General features: G+C 34.8%; 1 protein-coding gene across 1 annotated transcript in view; it reads left to right on the plus strand.

Annotated features, from left to right (window-relative positions):
• Positions 1 to 4,061: 4,061 nt before the first annotated feature.
• LOC127161606 (uncharacterized) overlaps positions 4,062 to 26,878 on the plus strand; it is a gene marked incomplete at its 3' end in the record, with an annotated part of 38,634 nt that continues 15,817 nt past the window's right edge. Inside the window, exons 1-26 of the mRNA XM_051104335.1 lie at positions 4,062 to 4,218; positions 11,482 to 11,640; positions 11,748 to 11,861; positions 11,975 to 12,064; positions 12,193 to 12,309; positions 12,517 to 12,624; positions 12,707 to 12,826; positions 12,957 to 13,073; positions 13,872 to 13,937; positions 14,241 to 14,357; positions 15,072 to 15,167; positions 15,310 to 15,426; positions 16,228 to 16,293; positions 16,598 to 16,714; positions 17,427 to 17,522; positions 17,664 to 17,780; positions 18,581 to 18,646; positions 18,951 to 19,067; positions 19,298 to 19,393; positions 19,525 to 19,620; positions 19,759 to 19,845; positions 20,675 to 21,104; positions 22,063 to 22,131; positions 23,059 to 23,122; positions 23,214 to 23,306; positions 24,842 to 26,818. Coding sequence (XP_050960292.1) covers positions 11,582 to 11,640; positions 11,748 to 11,861; positions 11,975 to 12,064; positions 12,193 to 12,309; positions 12,517 to 12,624; positions 12,707 to 12,826; positions 12,957 to 13,073; positions 13,872 to 13,937; positions 14,241 to 14,357; positions 15,072 to 15,167; positions 15,310 to 15,426; positions 16,228 to 16,293; positions 16,598 to 16,714; positions 17,427 to 17,522; positions 17,664 to 17,780; positions 18,581 to 18,646; positions 18,951 to 19,067; positions 19,298 to 19,393; positions 19,525 to 19,620; positions 19,759 to 19,845; positions 20,675 to 21,104; positions 22,063 to 22,131; positions 23,059 to 23,122; positions 23,214 to 23,306; positions 24,842 to 26,818 — 4,612 coding nt within the window. The remainder of the gene's footprint in view (positions 4,219 to 11,481; positions 11,641 to 11,747; positions 11,862 to 11,974; positions 12,065 to 12,192; positions 12,310 to 12,516; positions 12,625 to 12,706; positions 12,827 to 12,956; positions 13,074 to 13,871; positions 13,938 to 14,240; positions 14,358 to 15,071; positions 15,168 to 15,309; positions 15,427 to 16,227; positions 16,294 to 16,597; positions 16,715 to 17,426; positions 17,523 to 17,663; positions 17,781 to 18,580; positions 18,647 to 18,950; positions 19,068 to 19,297; positions 19,394 to 19,524; positions 19,621 to 19,758; positions 19,846 to 20,674; positions 21,105 to 22,062; positions 22,132 to 23,058; positions 23,123 to 23,213; positions 23,307 to 24,841; positions 26,819 to 26,878) is intronic.

The raw sequence follows: 26,878 nt of genomic DNA on the forward strand, positions 1-26,878 counted from the left end.
ACAGTCCAATCAAGCTAACGTAACAATGGGGGAAATCCAGAGAGCGGTAGTCAACAGGAGAATGCAGGGTCAAACCTTGAAATCAGTCCAAACAGGCAAATAAATCCAAAGGGGTAATCCAAACACAATAATCAGGAACAAAGCAAGACGGCAACAGGTAATCCAACAGAGTAAGTAAACGCTCGGTAAGGCAGGTTAAACTGGCAATACTTCGCAACATCCAAGCACATGGTGAGTCCTTATATACTGCCAAACAGGAAGTGACAGTAGAAGCAGCAGAGGGAGCATGCAGGCAGTACTGGGGTGAGGGCTCCCTCTGCTGGCTTGGCGTTACACTTCTCCTATCACCACTCTTACTACGACCGTAAGTGAGCTGTTACGAGAGAGCACATCCCACAAAGAGAAGATTTTAAGTCTGGAAAAAAATGTTGTTGCATTGCAGCAAGAAAATAAGCATCTGAAGGAGGTGTGTATGGGGATGCAGAACTACAAAAGAAAATGGGATCTCAGGATTTACGGGGTAAAGGAAAGTGGTCCAGACAAGGAGAGTAACACACAAGATATTGTTATCAAGATCCTCTCCAAAGTGTCTCCAAAGATCGCGCATAAACTTCCAGATATAGTGGATTCGGTTCATAGACTCGGACAAAAAAGAGGTGATGGTCGCCCTAGAGTGATCATTATACAGTTTGCCATGCGTCTTTTTCGAGATACAGTGTGGAGAGATGCCAAAGACAATCACTATCTGAAAGAAAATGGGGCTACACATCAAGAAGATTTGTCTTCGGAGGAACGAGCCGCAAGAAAAAAGGCATGGCCACTGGTGAAACATGCGAGAGAAGAGCGAAAGAAGGACAGCTTTTGAGGAGGATTTGCCTTCATTGAAGGGGTGCGCATTAGAGGGTGGCCCGGGAGTGGATTTTCAAACCTCTCCCGTCCCACTCCCAAATCCAAAAATCCCATCCCATCCCAATTCCACAAAAAAACTGGGAGAAAATCCCGTCCCGTCCCAATCGCGGAAGAATGACTCCCATTGCAAATGTATCATTATGTTATGACTTTACTTGTTGAGGAACAGAACTGTTAACTAATTGTTAAGTAATATGTCATTGTGGTTATGGATTTACAATTAGTTAGTTAGTCATGTGCCTCAACAAGTAAAGTCACAATATAATGAAACATTTGCAAATCATTAACTAATGAGTATTTAAAGCAGACAACTGGAAGTTGAAGTACATAGCTTTGAACACTGTGGTAATTAACATATGAATTTAGCATGTCTTTACTAATAACAATTTAATGATTACTTAATCTATGAATCATATAGAATGTTCAATTGTTGCTGATGTAGTAATCATTAATAAATGCTTTAGTTCATCATGAATTATACATTAACTCGTGATTATCTGTACATTAATTAAGCATGAATTAATGCATATTTTTGTACACATTGTAAAGTGTTACCAAGATTTGCTTTTAATTTTCTGTCAAATTCTACAATTTTCCTGTTAACTCTAAAGACTTTTTTTGAATAAATAATAAAAGACATTTTGCCTTTTATCATTATTATTATTATTATGAAAGGACACATCAGAAATGACAAGAAGTGACGTGGGGGTGGGATCAGGAAAGGCCCCGAGTAGGGATTCGAACCCAAGACAGTGCTGTCCACAAAGCTATCGGCATCAACATCTTTGAAGGATATATAAGAGAATATAACAATATATATGCTATATAATGCATTGTGACAAATTGCCATTCATTTTCTGTACAAATCTTCACTGAAATCTCGTGAAACTTGATACAGACAGAGTCTTGGGCATTCTGAAGAAGTATAAATAGAAATCTTACTGTCAGATTTAAAGGAACTTAAATATTGCATGTATAAATGTGAAAGAATGGTCAGTGCAATGTCACAGACTTTGTATGAATAGAAAATTTCCTGTTAACTATGAAGACTTTTTTTTTGATAAATGATAAAAAACATTTTGCCTTTTATCGTTATTATTATTATGAAAGGACACATCAGAAATGACAAGAAGCAACAATATATATGTTATATAATGCATTATGACAGACTGCCATTCATTTTCTGTACAAATTCTACACTAAAACATTGTGAACACAGATAAAGACATGATTGTTCAGAAAAAAAGAATTTATTGAAATGTTCATGGTAACTCTGAAGAAATGTTAATAATGCATGTAGAAAAAAAAGGAGCAAACATTAAGTGTTATAGCATTCAGTAGAATGTATGTACCTACATTACTACTACAACTGTTGAAAAATTAATAAAACTTTGTTACACAATATTTCTTTCATCTTTAAAATTTTATTAGTACATCCCCTTTATTTGCCAAAAATAACATTTAATTTTCATGAATTAAAAGATAAATTAATATTTTATGCCTTTATTTCATAGACAGACAAATTTAAATACACAACAGAGAAGGCTGTTGTAGAAATAAAAAAAAAAGTTGTTTTATGCATTTAAATAAATAGACATGCTAAAACAAATCTAGTAACAATAAAATATAAGGGGAGAAAAAATAAAACACTTCATTAGGGCCCTAAACATAACTTAACTTTTGATAAATTGCCGTTAAAATGTATATGCTTCATTGTTTTAATTAATTAGACATGGTTTTTTATTAATAAAGTTAAATTTGCCCATTAAAAAGGAGTCCAGAAAAATTTAAACAAAACAAAAAAAAAAAAAACCCAGAATATTTTTGTAAAGTTAAAATGTTGTGATAATACTTTGATATGTTTGCTATTTGCAGTGATTAATATTTACTATTATTTCATAGTGTAACAATGTTGTTTTGTGCCACTGCTTTGGCAAAGTATCTGTCAAATTAACTAAAATCAAAAGTACAATATGACTTTGCTCACACGATGAGTTCATGATCATGATTTTCAGAGTATCAAAAGAGCGGAGTCAGGTCATCAACCTTTATTCTTTGTTTAATTTGCACAATGAACATGGGTTAACTTATAGTTCATATTTTTGAACTCTCAAAGTGCACCAGATTAATGAATTTACATTACAGTGTTTTCCCGTACATATTTCTAGACTGTGAAAATAAATAACTAACTGCTGTTTGCTTGGACAGTACGAAAGAAGAACGCAAAAGTCTTTTGAAAATGCCTGCGGTCACAGTGGCGCTAGTGCTCGTGCTCTCACCTCTAATGCATGCACAAAGGAGCTACTTTTTTTTTGACAAAATACACTGTTAGACATTTCAGTTGCCAGTAAGTTTTTAAGTAATTAAGATTTACAGTATAGCAAACTGTATTTAATTTACAGTTGCAAACTGTACTGTTTTACAGTCAAATACTAAAAAAAATTCATCAGTATACTGCTGTAATTCATTCATTTTAATATAGATTTCAGTAGATTTTATCATTTTAATATTGAATTCATTTAAATTTTATTTTTTACTCTACATAGGTACTACTGGCATTCAGTTAAAACAGACACAATAATCACAAAATTTCAAATACTTTATTTAAAACAATGCATGTATAACTCCTAAAAATACAGTCTTCCACTGTTGGAACAGTGCATCTTCACTATTTCCCCTGTCTTAGGACATTTTGCAGTGCATTATGTTGTATCCTCACAAAGAATCTATAGGCAACAGAAACAATGGAGAAAAAGACATGCAGCCAAAGAATACACAGCCATCTGCAAAACCCAGGTGTGTATATATATATATATATATATATACAAGGTTAAACACTGAAAGCTTTTGACTTTTGAGTGATTTTTTTATGCCGATCAAAGACAAAACATAAGAATTATAATCAACCAGAAAAACTGACAGTAGTGGGTTCTTGTCCAATAATTTATATTTATGAATAAAAAAATGGCCAAGATTTACGTTAAGTTACGAGTTACGTTAAGTCGTTCAACTCCTAGTACTTAATGGAAAATATACTCGTATTTAAAAATGTTAAATGTTAAAACGGCTTGCCATATTACGTCACGAATGTGTGGAAAATTGTTTGGGAGGGGAACAGAAAGTGAAAGTATGTAAGACTTACGATATACGACACCATTTCGCGGCATCGTCGCCATTTTATGCGTACTTGGTTGTTCACAATTAGCTTCAAATATAATAAAAGCTGTTTTGTACACTGGATTTACGACAACTTTGATGTAAACTACCATCAACAGATACGTGAGCGGATACAATTTCTTCTGTTTTAAGGTAGGCTATGTTTAACACTCCTCTTTTGTGAATTGGTGATCGCAGCTTAATTATGCAATGCTCTGGCGCAGGGCCGCCTCAGTTTTGGGCCATCTAAACAGCATATTGGATCGGGCCTCCGCTTTTCCGTTAGGGGAGAAGGCTGTCTTCCTCGATAGTCACGGTCGGGCCTCATGGCCCGGGCACGCCCGTGCCCTGATGTACTGATCGATATGGAAACAACAACAACAAAAAATGCTAAGAAAAAGTATTGTTCGTGTCGTGAAATGAAAACGAATCATACCCGCAAAAACTCGAAAAGTCGTCGAAAGGACGTCAATGCTAGACGTCTAAACAACGTGAAAATTTGGTCGAAAAGTGAAAGACGAAAAGACGTCTATAAAAAGACGTCCAAATTACGTCTGAATATGGTTGTAAAGTGAAAGTTAAAAAGACGTCTTTTTCAGGCCGAATTTGAACCGTAAATTCATGATTATATTTATCTCAAATTCAAAATAAGACAATTCACAAAAGAGTACTAAAACATTTATTGACACATTAAATACATCTTTCAAGTAAAAAACACTTTCCTGATCACAAATTAAGCCTGCATTTGATTAAACATACCGTAAAAACAGTAAACTTATAAAATATAACTATGTTTTCTATATGAATACATTGTGAAAGGTAATTTATTCATGTGAACTACATTTTCATCCTAATTACTCCAGTATTCAGTGTCACATGACCCTTCAGAATACATTTTTAATATTATTTGCTGCTAAAGAAACATTTCAGATTATTATCAATGTGAAAACAGTTGTGCTGCCCACTATTTTCGGTGGAAAACATATTTTCAGTATTCTTCAAATAGAACTGTCAAAGGAGTAGTATTTATTTGAAACTGATTTTTCAAAACAATAACCTTTGAAATACTGAAAAGGACAATGACCAATTCTAACAACATTACAACATATTTCTCCCAAAAAATGCCAATTTTGCCATTAATTACTTACTCTCATGTCACTCCAAACCCATAAGAAACTTTTGTGCAGAATGCAAATAAAGATATTTTTAACAGATGCCTTGTGTATGCAAAAAACAGCAACAACAACAAAATTACATCTTTATTCATACATTAGGTATCTCCAATGCATTTCCACAACAGCACCATAAGATTTTAGTTTGTGTGTGAATAAAATGCAATGTTTTTTCATAAAATTAAGGTTAAACAACTGGAGTCACATGGCTTACTTTAATGCTGTCTTTACTACCTTTCTGAGGCTCGAAAGTGGTAGTTGCATAAACTGTGAAATAGAGGGACAGAAATTTCTCAGATTTCATTAAAAAGATCTACATTTAGTTTCAAAGATGACCAAAAGTTTTTTTGGTTTAACCTAACACGTTAGTTAATCAGTTCCCTCAGGGGCATCAGTAGATCTCTGCCTGATCTCTGATCTTCTGGTTCTTCTGCTCCTTCCACCATCCCAATCCTGGATTTTTGAGCCACGACAAAAGTTTCCACTTTAAATGCTTCAGCCTGGCTGCTTTTTCTCCAGCATCTAAAAATGAAAGAGAAAACAAGAACCAAAATGTAAATGTTAAAAACAAACAAACAAATCAACAAAAGAGTGGGAACTGACTTACAGAATGAGAACAATTTTCTAGAATTTTCAACAGTTTTATGTCACTTCCTATATATGCATCGCAAATGTGGTACAATTAAAATTACTATGCAAGTACTAAAAGAATTCAGCTGCTGAAATGTTAATTGGATAGTACATAAGAACTGTACTGAAACAGTGATCCCTATAATGGTTATAAAAGCCTAAACATATGTAAATACTAGAATGTGTTTGATATTAAAAAAAAAAAAAAAAAGATGCAGTGACCTGTGGCTGAATGGACTTTGGTTTTATTTAGCTGTGATTGACACAAAAAGAAATAGAAAATAATAACATCACTGAATATGAGTCAAATACTGCATATTTCTGTTCAAATGAAAGTGTAATCATTCTTCATGAGTGATTATTAACTAATTAGTGTGTCAGGGGTTCTTCTCAACTCTGGCCCTTAAAGTCCCCTGTCATACAGAGGGTGTGTCTCAATCACCTTAGTAGTTTGCTAGCTTGTGAATAGATAAATTGTGTTTACAAATTCAGACATTGATAAGGACAGTGGCTCACTACACACTACACACTGGTGACTATTTCCATTCTCACTGTACAGCATCACTACTGATATTTACACACAACTTTTAATGCTATTTACAGTGCATTATAAATACTTTGTTACATGAATGTGCAAGATTTCAGCCATAAATAAATTGTAAATGTTTGCTAGATTAGACATTACCTGTCTAGTGATGTATGTTTATGCTGAAATATGATATTGTTTTGTGTTTTAAAATCGGTCACATGTCATATTGTAGTGAATTATCTCTTTGAGCTTCAGAACTTCCTATAAGGTAACGTAGTGAGCATCGATGCTTCCTGGTTTTCACAGCTATTTAGGGAGCACACATTTCAGTGCACAGTAAAAATTTTGTGATTAAGGCATCCCTTAAAGGAGAAGTCCACTTCCAAAACCAAGATTCACAGATAATATACTCACCCCCTTGTCATCCAAGATGTTCATGTTGTTCTTTCTTCAGTCGTTATGTTTTTTGAGGAAAACATTTCTGCGTTCTTCTCCATATAATGGACTGATATGGTGCCCCAATTTTTAAATTCCATAATGCAGTTTAAATGCGGCTTCAAACGACTGTAAATGATTCCAGCAGAGGAAGAAGGGTCTTATCTAGCGAACCAATTAGTTATTTTCATTAAAAGAATACAATTTAAAATACTTTTTAATCTTAAACGCTCATCTTGCCTTTCTCTTATGTTGAAAAACTCCAATCGTATTTTCTCCCTCAACTTGAAAAATCATTTCGAAATCATCCTACATCGCTGCAGAAGTACCGACATGGTCTTTGCAAAGTGAACATGCAAAGAAGATCAAACACCCTTAACAAAAGGGTGTCCAGTCCATTATATGGAGAAAACTGCTGAAATGTTTTCCTCAAAAAACATTTACAACTGTAATTTCTTTACAACTGAATAAAGAAGGACATGAACATCTTGGATGACAAGAGGGTGAGTACATTATTTGTAAATTGTTGTTCTGGAAGTGTAGTTCTCCTTTAACCACTGACTAATGATCAAGGGACCTGAGAAATACACACCCATAGTTCAGGTAAATTTATAGTTAAACTGAAGACCTTGATTAGTTTGTTCAGACGCACTGGACTAGGTTGGAGCAAAACGCATGTAAGTGGACCTCGAGAGACAATGTTGAGATCTCCTGAAATATGTTCTAAACATGACAATTCAGAGAGGCAGGATGACTGCTAGATTGATGACTTACAACTCTGGTTTTTGAGGACTTATTGAGGACTGGGTACTGAAGTTCTGCAGAGTTTCTGGTGATCGTTGATCAGCTGCTCAGGTCTGATTAATTGGTGTTGGAGTTATCAATCCACTATACTATATTACTATATTCTTAAAATAAGTTATCATTACCTTGTGTTTTATTGATGATTTTCAGTCTCTGAAATAGAAAAGTTCTATTAGTTATGAATGGCATCATACCAATTTTAACACCGTGAGCAAAATGCATACAAAATAAGACACAATACAATAGAACCTATTATAATCAGTGATGCTGTCTACACTGGATGAGGCACAGCACAACACTACAAATCCCTGACAGCAAACTGATGCCGCATTCTATTTACCATGTACTGACACAAAGTTCAAATGATTTTCAATGGTCGCGCGCTGGTTTGCATCCAGCACAGACAGACAATCTACGTCACTGTGCTTTGCATTTTTGATATACAATACAAATAAAAAAAAAAGGTAAAAAAAAATTAAAAATCTGTTCACATTAATATTTTCAAGAGCTTCTTGCACTTTATTAGAATAAATGGACTAATATTTGTATCCCTTGTGTCATTAACATTTGTGGTCAGTTTTGTTTATGTTTTTAAAATAAGTCTCTTATGTTCACCAAGAAAACTGCATTTATTTGATCATAAATAAAAACAGTAATGTTTATTATAACAACTTAAAATAACTGTTTTCTATGTGAATACATTGTAAAATGTAATTCGTCATAAATAGAATGCGGTAGCAGTTTACTGTAGGGGATTTCTCCTGCCGCGCTGCATCCAGTATAGACAGCATCAATGATTATAATGGGTTCTACTGTATTTTGTTGTGTCGTGCCACTCGCATCCAGTGTAGACATGGTGTAAGCATAATGATGCTGCAAAATCAGGTTAGATCACTTTTTAAAACATATTGAAATATAAAATAGTTATTTAAAAATGGTAATTTCACAATATTACAGTTTTACTGTTTTTATTCAAATAAATGCAGCAGTTGTTGCCATAAAAGACTTATTTCAAATACATGACAAATCTGACCCTTAAACTTTTGAATGGTAGTGTATGTTTAAGATATTACTTACTAGTCATATGGATCATAATGTCTAGAGATGTTCTTCGACAGGAGATCCGCTCCAACTCTGGTCCACGGCCATTAGCATGGAACATTCTAGGAACATAAACAATCTGGAATGTAAACAATCTGTCAACAATATTTATTATACAATGTCAGGTTTATTAGAAGTAAACTACAGCAAAGGTGAAATGCAGTAAAGAAAAATAAATAATATATAGGATATACAAAACAATACAGTTTAATAACAGAATTTACCTTTTTACTGTTACTTATTTAATACTCATATACAGTGTTACTTATGTTTGTATGTTAAAGTCCTATTAAAATATCTAACAAGCAAACAAACATAAAAGTATATAGATATATATAATTTTGCAAAAGAAAATTACAGATGCGTGGTGATATAGGCTAAATATATTATGAAAGATACATATAAAGTAATTTAATAAGCTTTCTCAGATCACCTGTGTTTTTTATATCTCTGTCAGCAGCTCTCTTCAGAAATTTTAAAATCAGGAACTTTTCCTGTCATAGAAGTTTTTTTTTCTGAAACTGCTGAAGTCACAGGACAAGTGGAATCAATATTTGTTTACCATGAAAGGTCAAAACATGCTTAAAGTACTTTCAGCTCATTTTCACGCTCCATGTTAATTTTGTATCCGATTAACCGTATATTGCATACTTCTAGGTTAAATAAATGAGCTTACTTCCTTTCATCCAATGACAAATTGCCTGCAAAACCTTCATAAAAAAAGCAAAACAGCAAGTCACGTTAATTAAGATGACATTAAAAGCCCAAACTTTCATAAACAAGAGCTCAAGTCAATAGTTAACCTAACTTACCTCTTATAGTTAGCATTACAGTTCAGATCCTAACAGACTTTTTCTGAAGACAATAAACCATTTCTATAAAGTAAATATTTAACAGAAATGTATCATTTACATGAAAGAAAATGTCAGGAACACATGTATGTACTATTTGTGTAATATTAGAGACTAAACTTACCTGAAATTTGTGAAAACAGTAGTGGAAGATGTGTTTTGCCGCTCGACAGTTGAGTTTCCGCCACATTTCCATGGTAAATCCTTCTGCTCCAGACTTGAATGTTCAGTGTGCGCGCCCATTAAAGCAAGCAGATGTTACGCAGAATGTATACATGTCATCATAAAGTAATATTATCTTATAAAATACATAATCTAAATGAAGTAAAACACTTACTTCTAGTGTTTTCCTTTTAAAAGCGACCTGCATAGCAATTCGGATCTATGAGAAATGTTAATGTGACAAAAAGGCAGATATGGTAAATTCGTTTTATGGCAGGTAATTTCGTTTTTTTAAAAAACAAAAAAAACGATATTCAGAAATATCCATTTCATAGCACACACACGCACACATACATGGGCGTCGGAAGCAAAATAATTCCCCCTCCCCATATATGCCATTTTCTGTTGTCTGGTGCCTTTTAATTAACGGAATAGGCCGCCTTGCTCGCAAGGGTTATGTATATCACCTCTGCCCACTAACGTGACAACAGTACAAAAGACGGCTATTAAAAATACGTTTCCAGTCGCGTAACCGAAAAAACGAGTCATTTAACTTGTGTTTTTTTAAACAATCGACCCGAGTTCGCGTCCGCCTATTGCCAAACTCGTGCCTCTGCCTTCTTACATCTCATTTTACATCGGAAAGGCATTTGTTTTCAATAAATAATCGAAAAGTCTGAATAAAGTATCAGCAGCAGATACGCTCAGATGCTTTGTTTACTTTGCTGTGTTTCAAGAGCGCGGCAGGCGCAAATATTAGTGAAAACACAAAAATGGAGTTTAATTCACTGTGGTGTAGTGCAAAGTATAGCCAAGTATACTGCGTACACCCACTTCTTTATTAATCGGCTTTGCGTAGCCTGTACGCAGTAAAGACAGCGATGCGGTCAGGACCGTGGCGCCCGCTTCGTTTGAAATATGTTTGATGATTGCGCCTGATGCGCCCGCTCCGTCCACTCCTCCATCCCAGATGCAGCCTGTTCATACGCGCGAGCATTGAGATAATCTATTAGCGCATTCGTCATGTGGAATGGATTTGACTGATGGCGCTTTAAAAAGTAAGCAGACATATTCGCTAAATTTGAGACGGTAAAAGTGGGAGGGTCATTCCCCACATTCAATGGTTCCGACGCCCAGGTATATATTGAGGAGCTCTTTTCCAAAACGCTATAAATCCATTTTGATTAGTTTGAGTAAAAATGTGTTGAAACCACTATTTTCTGTTTTTATTGATGGCAAGTTGATGAAAGTTGATGGCATAAATATCCACAGATTTGCCATGTGAGAAAGTTTGTGCTTTTAGGGTTTGTGTGTGTGTGTGTGTGCACCTGGTATTCATCACGTTATGGGGACCAAATGTCCCCACAAGGATAGTAATACCAGTAAATTTTGACGTTGTGACATTTGTGGACATTTGGACATTTGTGAGGTCCCCATGAGGAAACAGGCTTATAAAATACAGAATGAGTTTTTTTGAGAAAGTAAAAGTGTGCACAGTCTCCTGTGAGGGCTAGGTTAAGGTGTAGGGTAGGTGTAGGGTGATAGAAAATACGGTTTGTACAGTATAAAAACCATTACGCCTATGGAATGTCCCCATAAAACATGTAAACCCAACATGTGTTTGTGTGTGTGTGTGTGTTTCTTTAAAATTTAAAATTTAAATTTAAACCAAGCATAAATCATTAAAGCATGTATTTTGACATATTTCTTTATGTGTCTTTGTTTGATACAGATCGTGAGCAAAGATACCTTGTCAGACCGGTTTCTTTGAACCCTGCCCTTGTTTTGCTTGGAAATAATCACACCCATGTGTGATTCTTACAATTTTCTTCATGAAGAAAAAGAAGAGACCAGATGATGTGCCATGCCCAGTTCTCACTCATTGCGTAAAGTAAGAACAGTTTGCTTCTCTGCTTTCTGCATCCAGTCAAGTTGAGTATTACAGTTCACTTTAATAAAACACTTTATTAAGCAACAACCTTTTTTCTATGTACTAAGGAGAAGGTCAGATGAGGCACCATCTCCTGATTCTTACTTCTCTGTAAAAAAGACAGCATCAATGGATCCATTGTTTGCGTCCAGTTACACAACTCAGCATTATGGAGATAAACGGTATGATAACTTAGAATCTTTGTCGGGATGTATATAGACTTATGTTTACATTATTGATACCTTTATCAGCTAATTTATGTGTGTGTGTGTGTGTGTTATTTTATACTCTGCAGTCTGAGATTAAATGAGGTGACATCTCCAGTATCCTCACTTCTTCAAACGATTGAGTTGAACACTGGAGCACAAAGATCCACTGGAAAGAAGTATGAGAGTTTAATCTGTTAGTGGATGTATTGTGTGCTTTTTGGAAAATAAAAATATGAATTGTCTGCCATAATTTGTATGTCTCTTAGATTACCTTAAAATCTGATTTTCTATCTCATCTTGACAGCCAACCACCAGATGAGGCACCATCTCCTGCAGCTTCATACTGCTCTTTCAAAAGCAACCCTTCAGTGAATTGGCAGTATGTGTTAAATAACATAATTCAGCCGTATGGTGTAAAAAGGTATGAGAACTTACATTTCATGCTGAATATATGTGTACATTAGTGATCCTATCATCAACTACAACTAAACTAGTTCACCCATGTCTTTTTTCAAAATATTTTCTTATTTTCAAAAAAGAAAACAATGATTTTAAGGAAGACTTTGGTCTTCTTGCTAGTTTTATTTTTCTATTGTGATACTTGTTTAACTTATGTATACTCTCACAGTCTAAGACCAGATGAACCATCACCTGAAAACATAATGTCTGAAAGCTTCCTTGATGATATAGTGGATGTGTTGAACAGTGATGACTACAATTGCATTGACTGTGAAAAGTATGATCATTTAATCTGCTAGGTTATTCTCGGTTTGGCTGTTTTGTGATATTTGTTTATAACCTAATTTATTCTTTCATAGTGTGAGACCATTTACGGCACTATCTTCAGCACCCTCACACCTCTCTGTAAAGAGTGATCAGTCAATTGATGGACCAGTTGTGTTGAACAGTGAAGCACAAAGTACCATGGCAGATAAGTAGTAAGAGATTTCAGTCTGTTTGGGTGGTTGCAAACTTTGTGATTATTGTACTAGAAATACAAAATAGAAATACATTTCCATAGCATGTCTCTTGTACCATGTTAAATTCTTGTCTTTCCGATTCTTAAAGTCTACAACCATATGAAGCAGCATCTCCTGCACCTTCCTATATATCTCTGAAAAGTGATCAGTCAGTGGATCGGCCGATTGTTCTAGAAGAGGAAGCACTGAATGACTTGTTAAGAAGGTATGCAATTTTATTAAATGGTGTGTGTATATATTTATTTGTATATTTTTTCCTTTTTACATTGTAAGGGTTAATGCTTGTTTCCAGTTTTTCAGCATACATTTCAGCAACTTTTTTTTAAGGAACAGTTTTGTTCCAAACATTTTAGAATTAGCTGCAGTTCTGTTTCAGTTGCTTCTGTCTCTTCAAGTATTCCAACACTTACTCATGCATGCTGAGCTCATTGCTTTGTGGGGGCCACCATGCCATCTCTTACTGGACTCCATGCTCTCTTTTTGCTCAAGATAGTTCTTTATGATTTTTGGCTGTGTGGTGTCATTGAGCTTAAGTCATCTGGCATTGTCTCCTTCTTCGGGGTAGGTTTTTTGGCAGCAAGTCTTCTGTGACTGTCTCAGCTATAGGTTTCTTTGTGCTTCTCCAGAAGAGCTTGAACAGCATGTCTGTAAACACCTGCCTGCATTGCTGTTTCTGTTTCAAGTTAGGACTGTGTTTCAGTCTACATAGTAAATTGTTGGTAGTACCTGTTCATTATTATTTAATCATGCATTGGACTATATGCCTACAAAAATCCCTGACTGTGAGCAAGTATATCTAGAAGAAATGTTTCTGTTTTAAAGGCAAATAGTAGTCACAGTAAATAGTGATTTGACTCTTTTCAAACTCTTTTAAAAGTATTTTGAAGCAATTATGCCAAGTTTGCCAAGTTTTTCACAAGTCATCCACTGTTACTGTGCAACTTTTGCAAAGTATTTTATATTGTATATTCTTTTTCATGTTGTATTATCTGTTTCACACTAGACATGTAAGCAGAGTTGAAGCTGGTGTGCCCACTGATGTGGGAGCACAGAGTTACATGGACAGAAGGTATGAGATTCTGTGAGATGGTATATCCATGTCATTTTGTAAACTTAATGTTTGTTTCCAGGCTGTTAGAATTCATTATGTCATATAAAAGAACAATTCTATCAAAGAGTGAGACCTGATGAGGCATTAATTATGTTAAAATATGGAAATGTAGTTGCATAGGGTATGGAAAGTATGAGATTTTTTCTGTTAGCTAGTTTTATGTGCTGTCCTTAATGCTTTTTGGATAATTAACAAATATGCATTGCCTTACATAATTTTTGTCTTATATTTTAAACTGATATTTCTATCTTATTTTGGCAGTCAAAGACCAGATGAGGCACCATCTCCTTCAACCTCATGCTTTTCTTTAAAAAGCAACCGTTCAATGGATCGACCAGTTGTGTTCAGTGACAGAACTCAGCCTTGCGATGTTAAACGGTATAAGACATTCTTTGGTGGGATATATATGTACATATGTGACCCTGGACCACAAAACCAGTCTTAAGTTGCTGGAGTATATTTGTAGCAATAGCCAAAAATAAATTGTATGGGTCAAAATTATTGATTTTTCTTTTATGCCAGAAAACATTAGGAAATTAAGTAAAGACCATGTTCCATGGAGATATTTAGTAAAATTCCTACTGTAAATATATCTAAACTTAATTTTTGATTATTAATATGCATTGCTATTAACTTCACTTGGAAACTTTAAAGGTGATTTTCTCAATTTTTAGATTTTTTTTGCACCCTCAAATTCCATATATTCAAATAGTTGTATCTCAGCCAAATATTGTCATATCCTAACAAACCTACATCAATTTGTGTGCTTATGTATCATACATCAATTGAAAGCTTATTTATTTAGCTTTCAGATGATGTATAAATGTCAATTTCGAAAAACTGACCCTTATGACAGATTTTGTGGTCCAGGGTCACATATGTGTACGCTATTGTACGCTGTCTTATTATCAACTAAAACTAAAGTAGTTTACCCACATCTCTTTTTAAAATATTGACTTTCTGTAACTCTGAAAAAAGAAGACAAAGGAAAGGATGATTTTTCTTAAAGATTTTAAGGAAAAGTGGGGTCATATTATGTATTTTGTATGTTTATTTTGTGATATTTGTTTATAATCTTGTGTACTCTCATAGTCTGAGATTAAAAGAGGCACCATCTCCAGCACCGTCATTCCTGTCTATGGAGAGTAATCAGTCAATGGATAGGCCGATTGTGTTAAAAAATGAAAAGTATGAGATTTTATCCTGTTTTTAAATTTTTGTGCTTAGAGTGTTAAATGAATATATATTTTATTAGTTACAACCATGCTTGTTTTGCATAGCATGTCTCTTGCACAATGTTAAACTTCTGTTGTCTTTCCCATTCTTAAAGTTTAAAATTATGTGAAGCAGCATCTCCTGCACCTTCCTATATATCTCTGAAAAGTGATCAGTCAATGGATCGGCCGATTGTTCTAGAAGAGGAAGGACTGAACAACTTGTTAAGAAGGTATGCGATTTTATTAAATGGTGTGTGTATATATTTATTTATATATTTTTTCCTTTTCACATTGTAAGGTTTAATGCTTGTTTCCAGTTTTTCAACATACATTTCAGCAACATTTTTTTTAAGGAACAGTTTTGTTCCAAACATTTTAGAATTAGCTGCAGTTCTGTTTCAGTTGCTTCTGTCTCTTCAAGTATTCCAACACTTACTCATGCATGTTGAGCTCATTGCTTTGTGGGGGCCACCATGCCATCTCTTACTGGACTCCATGCTCTCTTTTTGCTCAAGATAGTTCTTTATGATTTTTGGCTGTGTGGTGTCATTGAGCTTAAGTCATTTGGCATTGTCTCCTTCTTCGGGGTAGGTTTTTTGGCAGCAAGTCTTCTGTGACTGTCTCAGCTATAGGTTTCTTTGTGCTTCTCCAGAAGAGCTTGAACAGCATGTCTGTAAACACCTGCCTGCATTGCTGTTTCTGTTTCAAGTTAGGACTGTGTTTCAGTCTACATAGTAAATTGTTGATAGTACCTGTTCCTTTTTATTTAATCATGCATTGGACTATATGCCTACAAAAATCCCTGACTGTGAGCTGAAGTATATCTAGGAGAAATGTTTCTGTTTTAAAGGCAAATAGTAGTCACAGTAAATAGTGATTTGACTCTTTTCAAACTCTTTTAAAAGCATTTTGAAGCAATTATGCCAAGTTTGCCAAGTTTTTCACAAGTCATCCACTGTTACTGTGCAACTTTTGCAAAGTATTTTATATTGTATATTCTTTTTCATGTTGTATTATCTGTTTCACACTAGACATGTAAGCAGAGTTGAAGCTGGTGTGCCCACTGATGCGGGAGCACAGAGTTACATGGACAGAAGGTATGAGATTCTGTGAGATGGTATATCCATGTCATTTTGTAAACTTAATGTTTGTTTCCAGGCTGTTAGAATTCATTATGTCATATAAAAGAACAATTCTATCAAAGAGTGAGACCTGATGAGGCATTAATTATGTTAAAATATGGAAATGTAGTTGCATAGGGTATGGAAAGTATGAGATTTTTTTCTGTTAGCTAGTTTTATGTGGTGTCCTTAATGCTTTTTGGATAATTAACAAATATGCATTGCCTTACATAATTTTTGTCTTATATTTTAAACTGATATTTCTATCTTATTTTGGCAGTCAAAGACCAGATGAGGCACCATCTCCTTCAACCTCATGCTTCTCTTTAAAAAGCAACTGTTCAATGGATCGACCAGTTGTGTTCAGTGACAGAACTCAGCCTTGCGATGTTAAACGGTATAAGACATTCTTTGGTGGGATATATATGTACATATGTGACCCTGGACCACAAAACCAGTCTTAAGTTGCTGGAGTATATTTGTAGCAATAGCCAAAAATACATTGTATGGGTCAAAATTATTGATTTTTCTTTTATGCCAGAAAACATTAGGAAATTAAGTAAAGACCATGTTCCATGGAGATATTTAGTAAAATTCCTACTGTAAATATATCAAAACTTAATTTTTGATTACTAATATGCATTGCTATTAACTTCACTTGGAAACTTTAAAGGTGATTTTCTCAATTTTTAGATTTTTTTTGCACCCTCAAATTCCATATATTCAAATAGTTGTATCTCAGCCAAATATTGTCATATCCTAACAAACCTACATCAATTTGTGTGCTTATGTAACATACATCAATTGAAAGCTTATTTATTTAGCTTTCAGATGATGTATAAATCTCAATTTCGAAAAACTGACCCTTATGACAGATTTTGTGGTCCAGGGTCACGTGTGTATGCTATTGTACGCTGTCTTATTATCAACTAAAACTAAAGTAGTTTACCCACATCTCTTTTTAAAATATTGACTTTCTGTGACTCTGAAAAAAGAAGACAAAGGAAAGGATGATTTTACTTAAAGATATTAAGGAAAAGTGGGGTCATATTATGTATGTTGCATGTTTATTTTGTGATATTTGTTTATAATCTTGTGTACTCTCATAGTCTGAGATTAAAAGAGGCACCATCTCCAGCACCATCATTCCTGTCTATGGAGAGTAATCAGTCAATGGATAGGCCGATTGTGTTAAAAAATGAAAAGTATGAGATTTTATCCTGTTTCAAATTTTTGTGCTTAGAGTGTTAAATGAATATATATTTTATTAGTTACAACCATGCTTGTTTTGCATAGCATGTCTCTTGCACAATGTTAAACTTCTGTTGTCTTTCCCATTCTTAAAGTTTAAAATCATGTGAAGCAGCATCTCCTGCACCTTCCTATATATCTCTGAAAAGTGATCAGTCAATGGATCGGCCGATTGTTCTAGAAGAGGAAGGACTGAACAACTTGTTAAGAAGGTATGCGATTTTATTAAATGGTGTGTGTATATATTTATTTATATATTTTTTCCTTTTCACATTGTAAGGTTTAATGCTTGTTTCCAGTTTTTCAACATACATTTCAGCAACATTTTTTTAAGGAACAGTTTTGTTCCAAACATTTTAGAATTAGCTGCAGTTCTGTTTCAGTTGCTTCTGTCTCTTCAAGTATTCCAACACTTACTCATGCATGTTGAGCTCATTGCTTTGTGGGGGCCACCATGCCATCTCTTACTGGACTCCATGCTCTCTTTTTGCTCAAGATAGTTCTTTATGATTTTTGGCTGTGTGGTGTCATTGAGCTTAAGTCATTTGGCATTGTCTCCTTCTTCGGGGTAGGTTTTTTGGCAGCAAGTCTTCTGTGACTGTCTCAGCTATAGGTTTCTTTGTGCTTCTCCAGAAGAGCTTGAACAGCATGTCTGTAAACACCTGCCTGCATTGCTGTTTCTGTTTCAAGTTAGGACTGTGTTTCAGTCTACATAGTAAATTGTTGGTAGTACCTGTTCCTTTTTATTTAATCATGCATTGGACTATATGCCTACAAAAATCCCTGACTGTAAGCTGAAGTATATCTAGAAGAAATGTTTCTGTTTTAAAGGCAAATAGTAGTCACAGTAAATAGTGATTTGACTCTTTTCAAACTCTTTTAAAAGCATTTTGAAGCAATTATGCCAAGTTTGCCAAGTTTTTCACAAGTGATCCACTGTTACTGTGCAACTTTTGCAAAGTATTTTATATTGTATATTCTTTTTCATGTTGTATTATCTGTTTCACACTAGACATGTAAGCAGAGTTGAAGCTGGTGTGCCCACTGATGCGGGAGCACAGAGTTACATGGACAGAAGGTATGAGATTCTGTGAGATGGTATATCCATGTCATTTTGTAAACTTAATGTTTGTTTCCAGGCTGTTAGAATTCATTATGTCATATAAAAGAACAATTCTATCAAAGAGTGAGACCTGATGAGGCATTAATTATGTTAAAATATGGAAATGTAGTTGCATAGGGTATGGAAAGTATGAGATTTTTTTCTGTTAGCTAGTTTTATGTGGTGTCCTTAATGCTTTTTGGATAATTAACAAATATGCATTGCCTTACATAATTTTTGTCTTATATTTTAAACTGATATTTCTATCTTATTTTGGCAGTCAAAGACCAGATGAGGCACCATCTCCTTCAACCTCATGCTTCTCTTTAAAAAGCAGCTGTTCAATGGATCGACCAGTTGTGTTCAGTGACAGAACTCAGCCTTACGATGTTAAACGGTATAAGACATTCTTTGGTGGGATATATATGTGCACGCACGCTGTCTTATTATCAACTAAAACTTACGTAGTTTCCCCATATCTCTTTTTAAAATATTGACTTTCTCTGACTCTGAAAAAAGAAGACAAAGGAAGATTTTTTTTAAGATATTAAGGAAAAGTGGGGTCATATTATGTATTTTGCATGTTTATTTTGTGATATTTGTTTATAATCTTGTGTACTCTCATAGTCTGAGATTAAAAGAGGCACCATCTCCAGCACCGTCATTCCTGTCTATAAAGAGCAATCAGTCAATGGATAGGCCGATTGTGTTAAAAAATGAAAAGTATGAGAATTTGTTCTGTTGAAAATCTTTGTGCTTAATGTGTTAATATTTATTAGTTACAGCTATGCTTGTTTTGCATAGCATGTCTCTTGCACAATGTTAAACTTCTGTTGTCTTTCCCATTCTTAAAGTTTAAAATCATGTGAAGCAGCATCTCCAGCACCTTCCTATATATCTCTGAAAAGTGAACAGTCAATGGATCGGCCGATTGTGTTAAAAAATGAGAAGTATGAGAACTTAGCCTGTTAAAAATTGTGTGCTTAATGCATCATGAATAAAAATACTATATTAGTTACAGCTATGCTTGGTTTGCATAGCATGTCTCTTGTACATTGTTAAACTCCTGTTGTCTTTCCTATTCTTAGTTTAAAATCACGTGAAGTAGCATTTCCAGCACCTTCCTTCAAATTTCTGGAAAGTGATCAGTCAAGAGACAGAATACAGAATTACAGGTATGAAACTAAATGATGTATGCATTGTGTTTGATGTGTATTCAAAAAACAATTCAGTTATGCTGTTGCATAATGTTTGATTAGATTAAAATCTGAGCTCTTCTAAATGCAAAGAAATTATCTAGTTAAAGCTGGACTTTGAATTAATATTTGAAATTAATATTTGGTCATAGCACAAGTGTTTCATTTTGTTATCATGAATAGTTTGTACTATAGTTATATTTATGTACTGTCACTATACACTCTAATCTTATCTTAGTTTGATTTATTGATATTTATTAATAATTAATTACATGTCTCTGTGGAATACTCGATTCTGATTGGTCAGTTGCGACATTCAGAGGTGTGTTATTCACCAACAGGTAAAAGCTGATAACACAGGTTTCTGGGTAGCTATACGCTTGGTAGGATCAGTTTTCCTCACAGAAGCTTTGTGTTTGGTTAGATAATAAAAATGTAAAACTTAAATCAATTATTATATGTACAGTTATTTAATTCATCCAGGTTTCACAGACTTACTGTATCTTTTTTCATACAAACACAGCTATAGCTTCATCTTAAATCAATATCTTTGGTCACCATAATTATTTATGTGGTGAAATGCAATGTAAGTAGTTGTATGACTGTGCTGTATCCCATAAATGTCTGTCTAGTTTAAACTTGTCGCTTGCTAGCAACTGCTTTCTTCATGGAAGCTCCTCCACTTTGTGATCGGGGGTTATTCTGTGATAACAACCGGCTGGATGTACATTATTCCTTTCTCATTTTTGTACTTATTTTCTTATTGTAAAAGGTTTGAAAGTGTAATAACTTTTAGATGTTTCCACAGCACACTTTCAGCCACTCTGCTGACAGAGGATCACTACAAATGCTCAGTGTGCACAAAGGTCTTCAAGAATCCAGTTTCCATCCCCTGTGGACACTGTTACTGCAAACACTGCATTGAGATCTACTGGAGCGAACCAACTCAAGGAAAAAGTTACACTTGTCCTCAGTGCAGAAAGAAGTTCAGAAGTCGCCCTCTTTTAAACGTAAATTTGGCTTTAGGGAAACTGATTGAGGAACTCCAGAAGGCAGGGTTTAGTCCTGCTCTTCCTGCTCACTGCTACGCTGGACCTGAAGATGTGCCCTGTGATATCTGCACTGAGATGAAGCTCAAAGCTGTTAAAACCTGTTTGACCTGCACTGTTTCTTACTGTGAGACCCACGTCAGACAGCACTACACAGTACCAGCACTGCAGAGACACAATCTGGTGGAGGTATCTATCTATCTATCTAATCTATCTATCTATATATCTGTCTGTCTGTTTGTCTATCTATCTATGTATCTTCCTATCTACCTATCTATCTTGCTATCTATCTATCTATCTATCTATCTATCTATCTATCTATCTATCTATCGATCGATCTATTGATCTATCTGTCTGTCTGTCTGTCTGTCTATCTATCTATCTATCTATCTATATATCTGTCTGTCTGTGTCTATCTATGTATCTATCTATCTATCTATCTATCTTGCTATCTATCTATCTGTCTGTCTGTTTGTCCTTCTATCTATCGATCTATCGATCTGTCTGTCTGTCTGTTTGTCTATCTATCTATCTATCTATCTATCTATCTATCTATCTATCTATCTATCTATCTATCTATCTGTCTGTCTGTCTGTTTGTCTATCTGTCTGTCTGTCTGTTTGTCTATCTATCTATCTGTCTGTCTATCTATCTATCTATCTATCTATCTATCTATCTATCGTCTGTCTGTCTGTCTATCTATCTATCTATCTATCTATCTGTCTGTCTGTCTGTCTGTCTATCTATCTATCGTCTGTCTGTCTGTCTGTCTGTCTGTCTGTTTGTCTATCTATCTATCTGTCTGTCTGTCTGTCTGTCTGTCTGTCTATCTATCTATCTATCTATCTATCTATCTATCTATCTATCTATCTATCTATCTATCTATCTATCTATCTATCTGTCTGTCTGTCTGTCTGTCTGTCTGTTTGTCTATCTATCTATCTATCTATCTATCTGTCTGTCTGTCTGTCTGTCTGTCTGTTTGTCTGTCTATCTATCTATCTATCTATCTATCTATCTATCTATCTATCTATCTATCTATCTATCTATCTATCTATCTATCTATCTATCTGTCTGTCTGTCTGTCTGTCTGTCTGTTTGTCTATCTCTGTTTATCTATCAGCTTATTTATCTCTGTCTTTTTTAGGCTATTGATCTACCACAAAACGAAAAAGAAAGCAATGCATTTACAACCAGATTGACAGAACTGGAGATGGTAATAACATTAGAATAACTTTAATATTTCTGTTTAAACATGAACATAGACATATTATTAATACTTATGTTCAAAAAATTTTACAGTTTTTCTCAGTCGCTTTGGTGCATTTCTCACAACACTATTTACATTTGCACAACATTTACTTCAACCTCCACAAAATTTAGTAATTTGTGCACATCATAGTAGCAGTTTCTCCTCCAACAAATTGCAAATGCTTTTGGACATGCATCAATTGCTTTCATACAACTCTCTGCTGTTTTATATTTTGCTTATGTCATGTCAGTCAAAATTAACTAAACTTGTGAATGCTGAATAGTCATTCCATATAAAACTAATAGTCCTCATTTCATTGCTTTAGTCATTACATACAAAAATGTTAAACTAGTTGTCAAAATCTGTCAAGCAAATTTTATAAAAATTTTTAAATCTTTTTTTTCCTGAAAATGTCTTCTATGTGAAACATACATATTCAGTGTCTTGTACTCAGATACCTCACTAAATACAGCAATGTCTAACTTTACTGTAGTTTTTAAATGGCTGTGCAAATAGTATATAGTGCTGTCTTAAACATTTTCAGGAAGTGTCACCAAAATCTGACTTTTTTGCATTGGAAGAAATTTACAGAGTAAACTGTTATAATGAAAACATGACAAAGCCATTTGACTATCTTGTTCATAAACAATGGTGTCAGGACTTTTCATCTTGATGACACTGACACTTTCATTGACATGAATACTTGCTTTTGAGGAATGAGCTATCCATTTTGAGCAAGTGACACGCTTTTGCAGGTTATCAACTAGGTTTTGCAGTTTGTACTAATTATTTTGAGAAATGCATTAACTGTTGTGCAAATGTAAATAGTGTTGTGAGAAATGCACCAAAGCGACTGAGAAAAACTAATTTGGTTTGACATTTGATTTTCAGACCTTGAAAGAAAGAGACATGCAGGCAAAACGTTTGTGTAAAGGATTTGAAATCCACTGTATTGGTGAGTAAATATCATACAGTTTGGTAACTCTACAAATTAGTTTATATTGTCTATTGTATTGTTTATTTTTATGTCTGTTTTTGATTTTCAGATTTCCCATCTGATGTGATTGAGATGGCTGCTCTAGGTCACTCTTTGAACCTTGGAATGTTGTACAACAGTCACAGTAATTCATTCTTCCAAGGTGAGTATTTGGAGTGGCAATACCAAAAGTACTAAAATCAGAAGTCACTACACAGTTCTTTCACATTTTAAACTGTTATGAACTGCATGCCTTTATTCGTTTTTTAAAGTTTCCCAAGGTGTACTTATAATGTTAGTATGATTTTTACATTAAAAAATGTCACTTAAAAATAAAATAATTTAGAAATAAAAGGCCATTTTCTACTCTGAATTTAGCCCTCTGATTTAAACGGTCCTAGGGCGATGTCTGCTGTGAGACATCAGTGTAAACTCCCATTAAATTTTGCATATGAAATAAAGGCCTAAGTATACTTCGTTGTACAAATACCCTTCCTAAGTATAGTCCATTTGTGATGTATGTGAACACAGGAGGTCAACACATGCCTTCTAGAAAGCTTCATCTTTGTCCAGCGTCTGCTCTATTGTTCTCCATAAGTTATGATCAATAAAAATGTCTTTGTACTGTTTTAAACTAAAGTTGCTGCTCCCTCTCACACAAGTGCTTGTCAATGTATCCATCTGTTGTTGTTGCAGTTTCCGCTAATATGTTGTTGTTGTTCTGACTATTTAGTTCCGTTTTCTACTATGAAACAATGGCTTGGGCCAGCAAAACCAAGTTAATGAACATGTGTGACCTTACAAAAATCGGATGGTACATGTACAGCACACACATACTGTTCTTGTGGACTCTCGTGTATGTGTAAAAACATACTGCATATGCAGCTTTCTCTAAAACTTTTAGTACGTTTTTACTATTATAGTTACAAGATTAACAAATTGTGGAGAGTGTAGATTGTAGTATTATTTTTATATCTACTTCAGTCAAATTAAAGTTTCCATGACTGACATAAGAATGTGGTGTGTAGATATTTTCTTTAAAGCAGGAGTTTTGGCGAAAGTCCAGAACTTAGTCACCAATTGCTTGTGATTGATAGCTTCAGCAGTCATAAAGGAAGTGTTCTTTGATTGCTTTCTGTATATAATTTAATCACAATTTAACAGATTATTTTCACACTACTAAGATAAACAATGTGTAGTTGAACATTTAGTCACTGGCTTGATTAACCGCCACATAAACAGCAGTCAATGATTTTGAAACAAAAAATCTGATTTCTCAGTTCATGACCCCTCTAAAGGGGGTCTTGCATATTGATTAACTCAGATTAAGCCAGATTTGAACAATTTTATTCTCCAATTGCAAAAATAATACAAAATGATAGAAATATTTCAGCGTGAAATAAATATATAAAACCTTTCAGTAATGTGGCATTAATATTAAAAAATGAGCTTTGGGGTTATTTAAATCTTGAAACTTGTGCTAAAAGGGTAGAAAGAAATGGAGCTGAGTAAATAATGCCAGAATTTCCATTGTTGTGTAAACAAACCTATACCTCTATTCATCATATAGTTCTAATTTTTTGATAGGATCAACAGACTTGAAGATCCTTGGATAATTCAAAAAGATAAACTGTCATTGTTAAATGAAGTTAAATGTTATGTACCATAATAAATAATTTTAAATGTGAATATTTACAGATATCATGTTAGAGGAGGACACAATTGCCTATATGAAGGTGTCTCTGCCTCGGCCACAGAAATGCATTAAGATTTTAAAGCAGGACTCCATCCAAGAGAGGTTCAAAGCATTGGATATCTCCCGTACATTGCTACAGAAAAGCAAATCTGCACTTACAAAGCTATCTGGAGCTGCAGCCTTTCTGAACCACCCAGAACAGTCTCAACATCAGGACAGAGTTACACTACACTACCGAATCACCACCAGACTGGACTTAATTAGCCAAAGACTGTTACAAGAAGTAAATTTCCCATCAGTCATTAATGAAACCACAGCTACGCATGTGATCATTGGCGTGTGCTATGGTGCTCAGGCTGTCTTTGTTTTTGATGATACTAATGAGAGAATAAGCACAGAGAGACATGCAGAAATGGAAAATATTCTTAAGAAGATCACCACCACCCCTAATACAAGAAATGTATTTTCAAGTCTTACTGAAACAGAAAAAACAAACAGCAGTTATTATTGCTGCAGTCTGTACAGTGATGTGGGTGACTGGAAGAGTCCAGTGTCTTTTAATGAGGCACTGGAGATCTGTGAATCTCTGCCAACAGTGCTTGGATCTAAAGGTGAGAAAGCAGTTCCTCTGAAGGTCTGGCTCTACCCTCTGAAGAAACTGGACAAGAGCTTTGTGTGTGCTGCTCTGAGTGGAGTCAGTGAGAACTCGATGCAAAGAGCTGAGAACATTCTGGAACATCTGAGAAAACGGATCAGGATCTGTCAGGACATGATAACAGACTACATCAATGTAAAGGTGATTATGTGGTTTCCTGCCATGAAAGACAAACTAATACAGTTTGCAGGTCTTTTGCAGGAATATAAGACGTATTTTCACAGAAGAGTTGCAGAAATTGGCAAGTCTACACACATGGCACAAGAGGAACAAGAGAAGAGTCTACAAGTTCTCTTTGCAACCCATGACCATTCACAATTCAGTGAAGATAAAACAACTCAATGGCTGGAGAATAAAGAAACTGAAATTAAGATTCTCAATGATTGTAGAGCTGCAGATATTACTGTTGTGAAATCACAGGCAGAGTTACAGCAGGTCATAAGTCACTCTCAGATTACCAGGGTGATGTGTCTCAAACTTTTCTCTCCAGATTCTGAGGATTTATTCCTCACTGCTCTGAGGCAGCACATTGATTCTGATCAAACTGTATCACATGATTCACTGCCATTGAAGCTGGTTTGCATCAATCAGAAGGTTGATGTACAACTGTTTATTGCTGACAAAGAGGCAAATGAAGATACAGAGCAAACCAAGTTTATTGCTGCATTGGTACCTGATGATGATTGTCCAGAATACTCTGTGCAGTTTTATCATAACGGAAGGATTGAGAGCAGAAATGTGAAGCTTGGAATTAAACCAAATCTTGCACAAATTGTTCAGATGCAACACACCAGTGTGTCCCTAATGCTGAATCAAGCACAAACCAAAGGCAATGTGAGATACGTGGTGGAGTACAGGGCTTTGGGTGATGATGGAAAGAACAACAAATCTTGGAATCAGATAATTTTTGATGACAAAACTCCAAAGAAAATCTGTATGATATCGGATCTGAAGTCTGGCCATCAGTATCAGTTAAGGTATTCAGTTGTTGAGCAGGACTTTATGAGCAATTTTAGCAAGATCATGAATTTTAAGACAGCTGTTGCAGCAACACCTGGGCAACCCTCAGTGAATAAGCCTGACAGAGACACTCTGAGACTGTCCTGGCTGAAGGCTGAAACTGATGAAGATTGCCCAGTGCTATTTTATATGGTTGAGTATAAAGAAGCAGGACTGAAGGGCTGGTCATCAGTACAAACTCAAGGACCTGAGTGTGAATGTACTTTAGTTTTACCTCACAGCACGTGCTATAGAGTCAGAGTCTCTGCTGTCTATGAGGACATCACCAGCCAATCTAGTGAGGAGACACCAGTACCAGTGGATGGTGAGATACATGAGAAACAGTTAAAAACAATAAAAACACTTTTTTGAATTGCTAATGTTA

Source organism: Labeo rohita, unplaced genomic scaffold, assembly GCF_022985175.1.
Source record: "Labeo rohita strain BAU-BD-2019 unplaced genomic scaffold, IGBB_LRoh.1.0 scaffold_682, whole genome shotgun sequence".
In the NCBI taxonomy this organism is placed as follows: domain Eukaryota; kingdom Metazoa; phylum Chordata; class Actinopteri; order Cypriniformes; family Cyprinidae; genus Labeo; species Labeo rohita.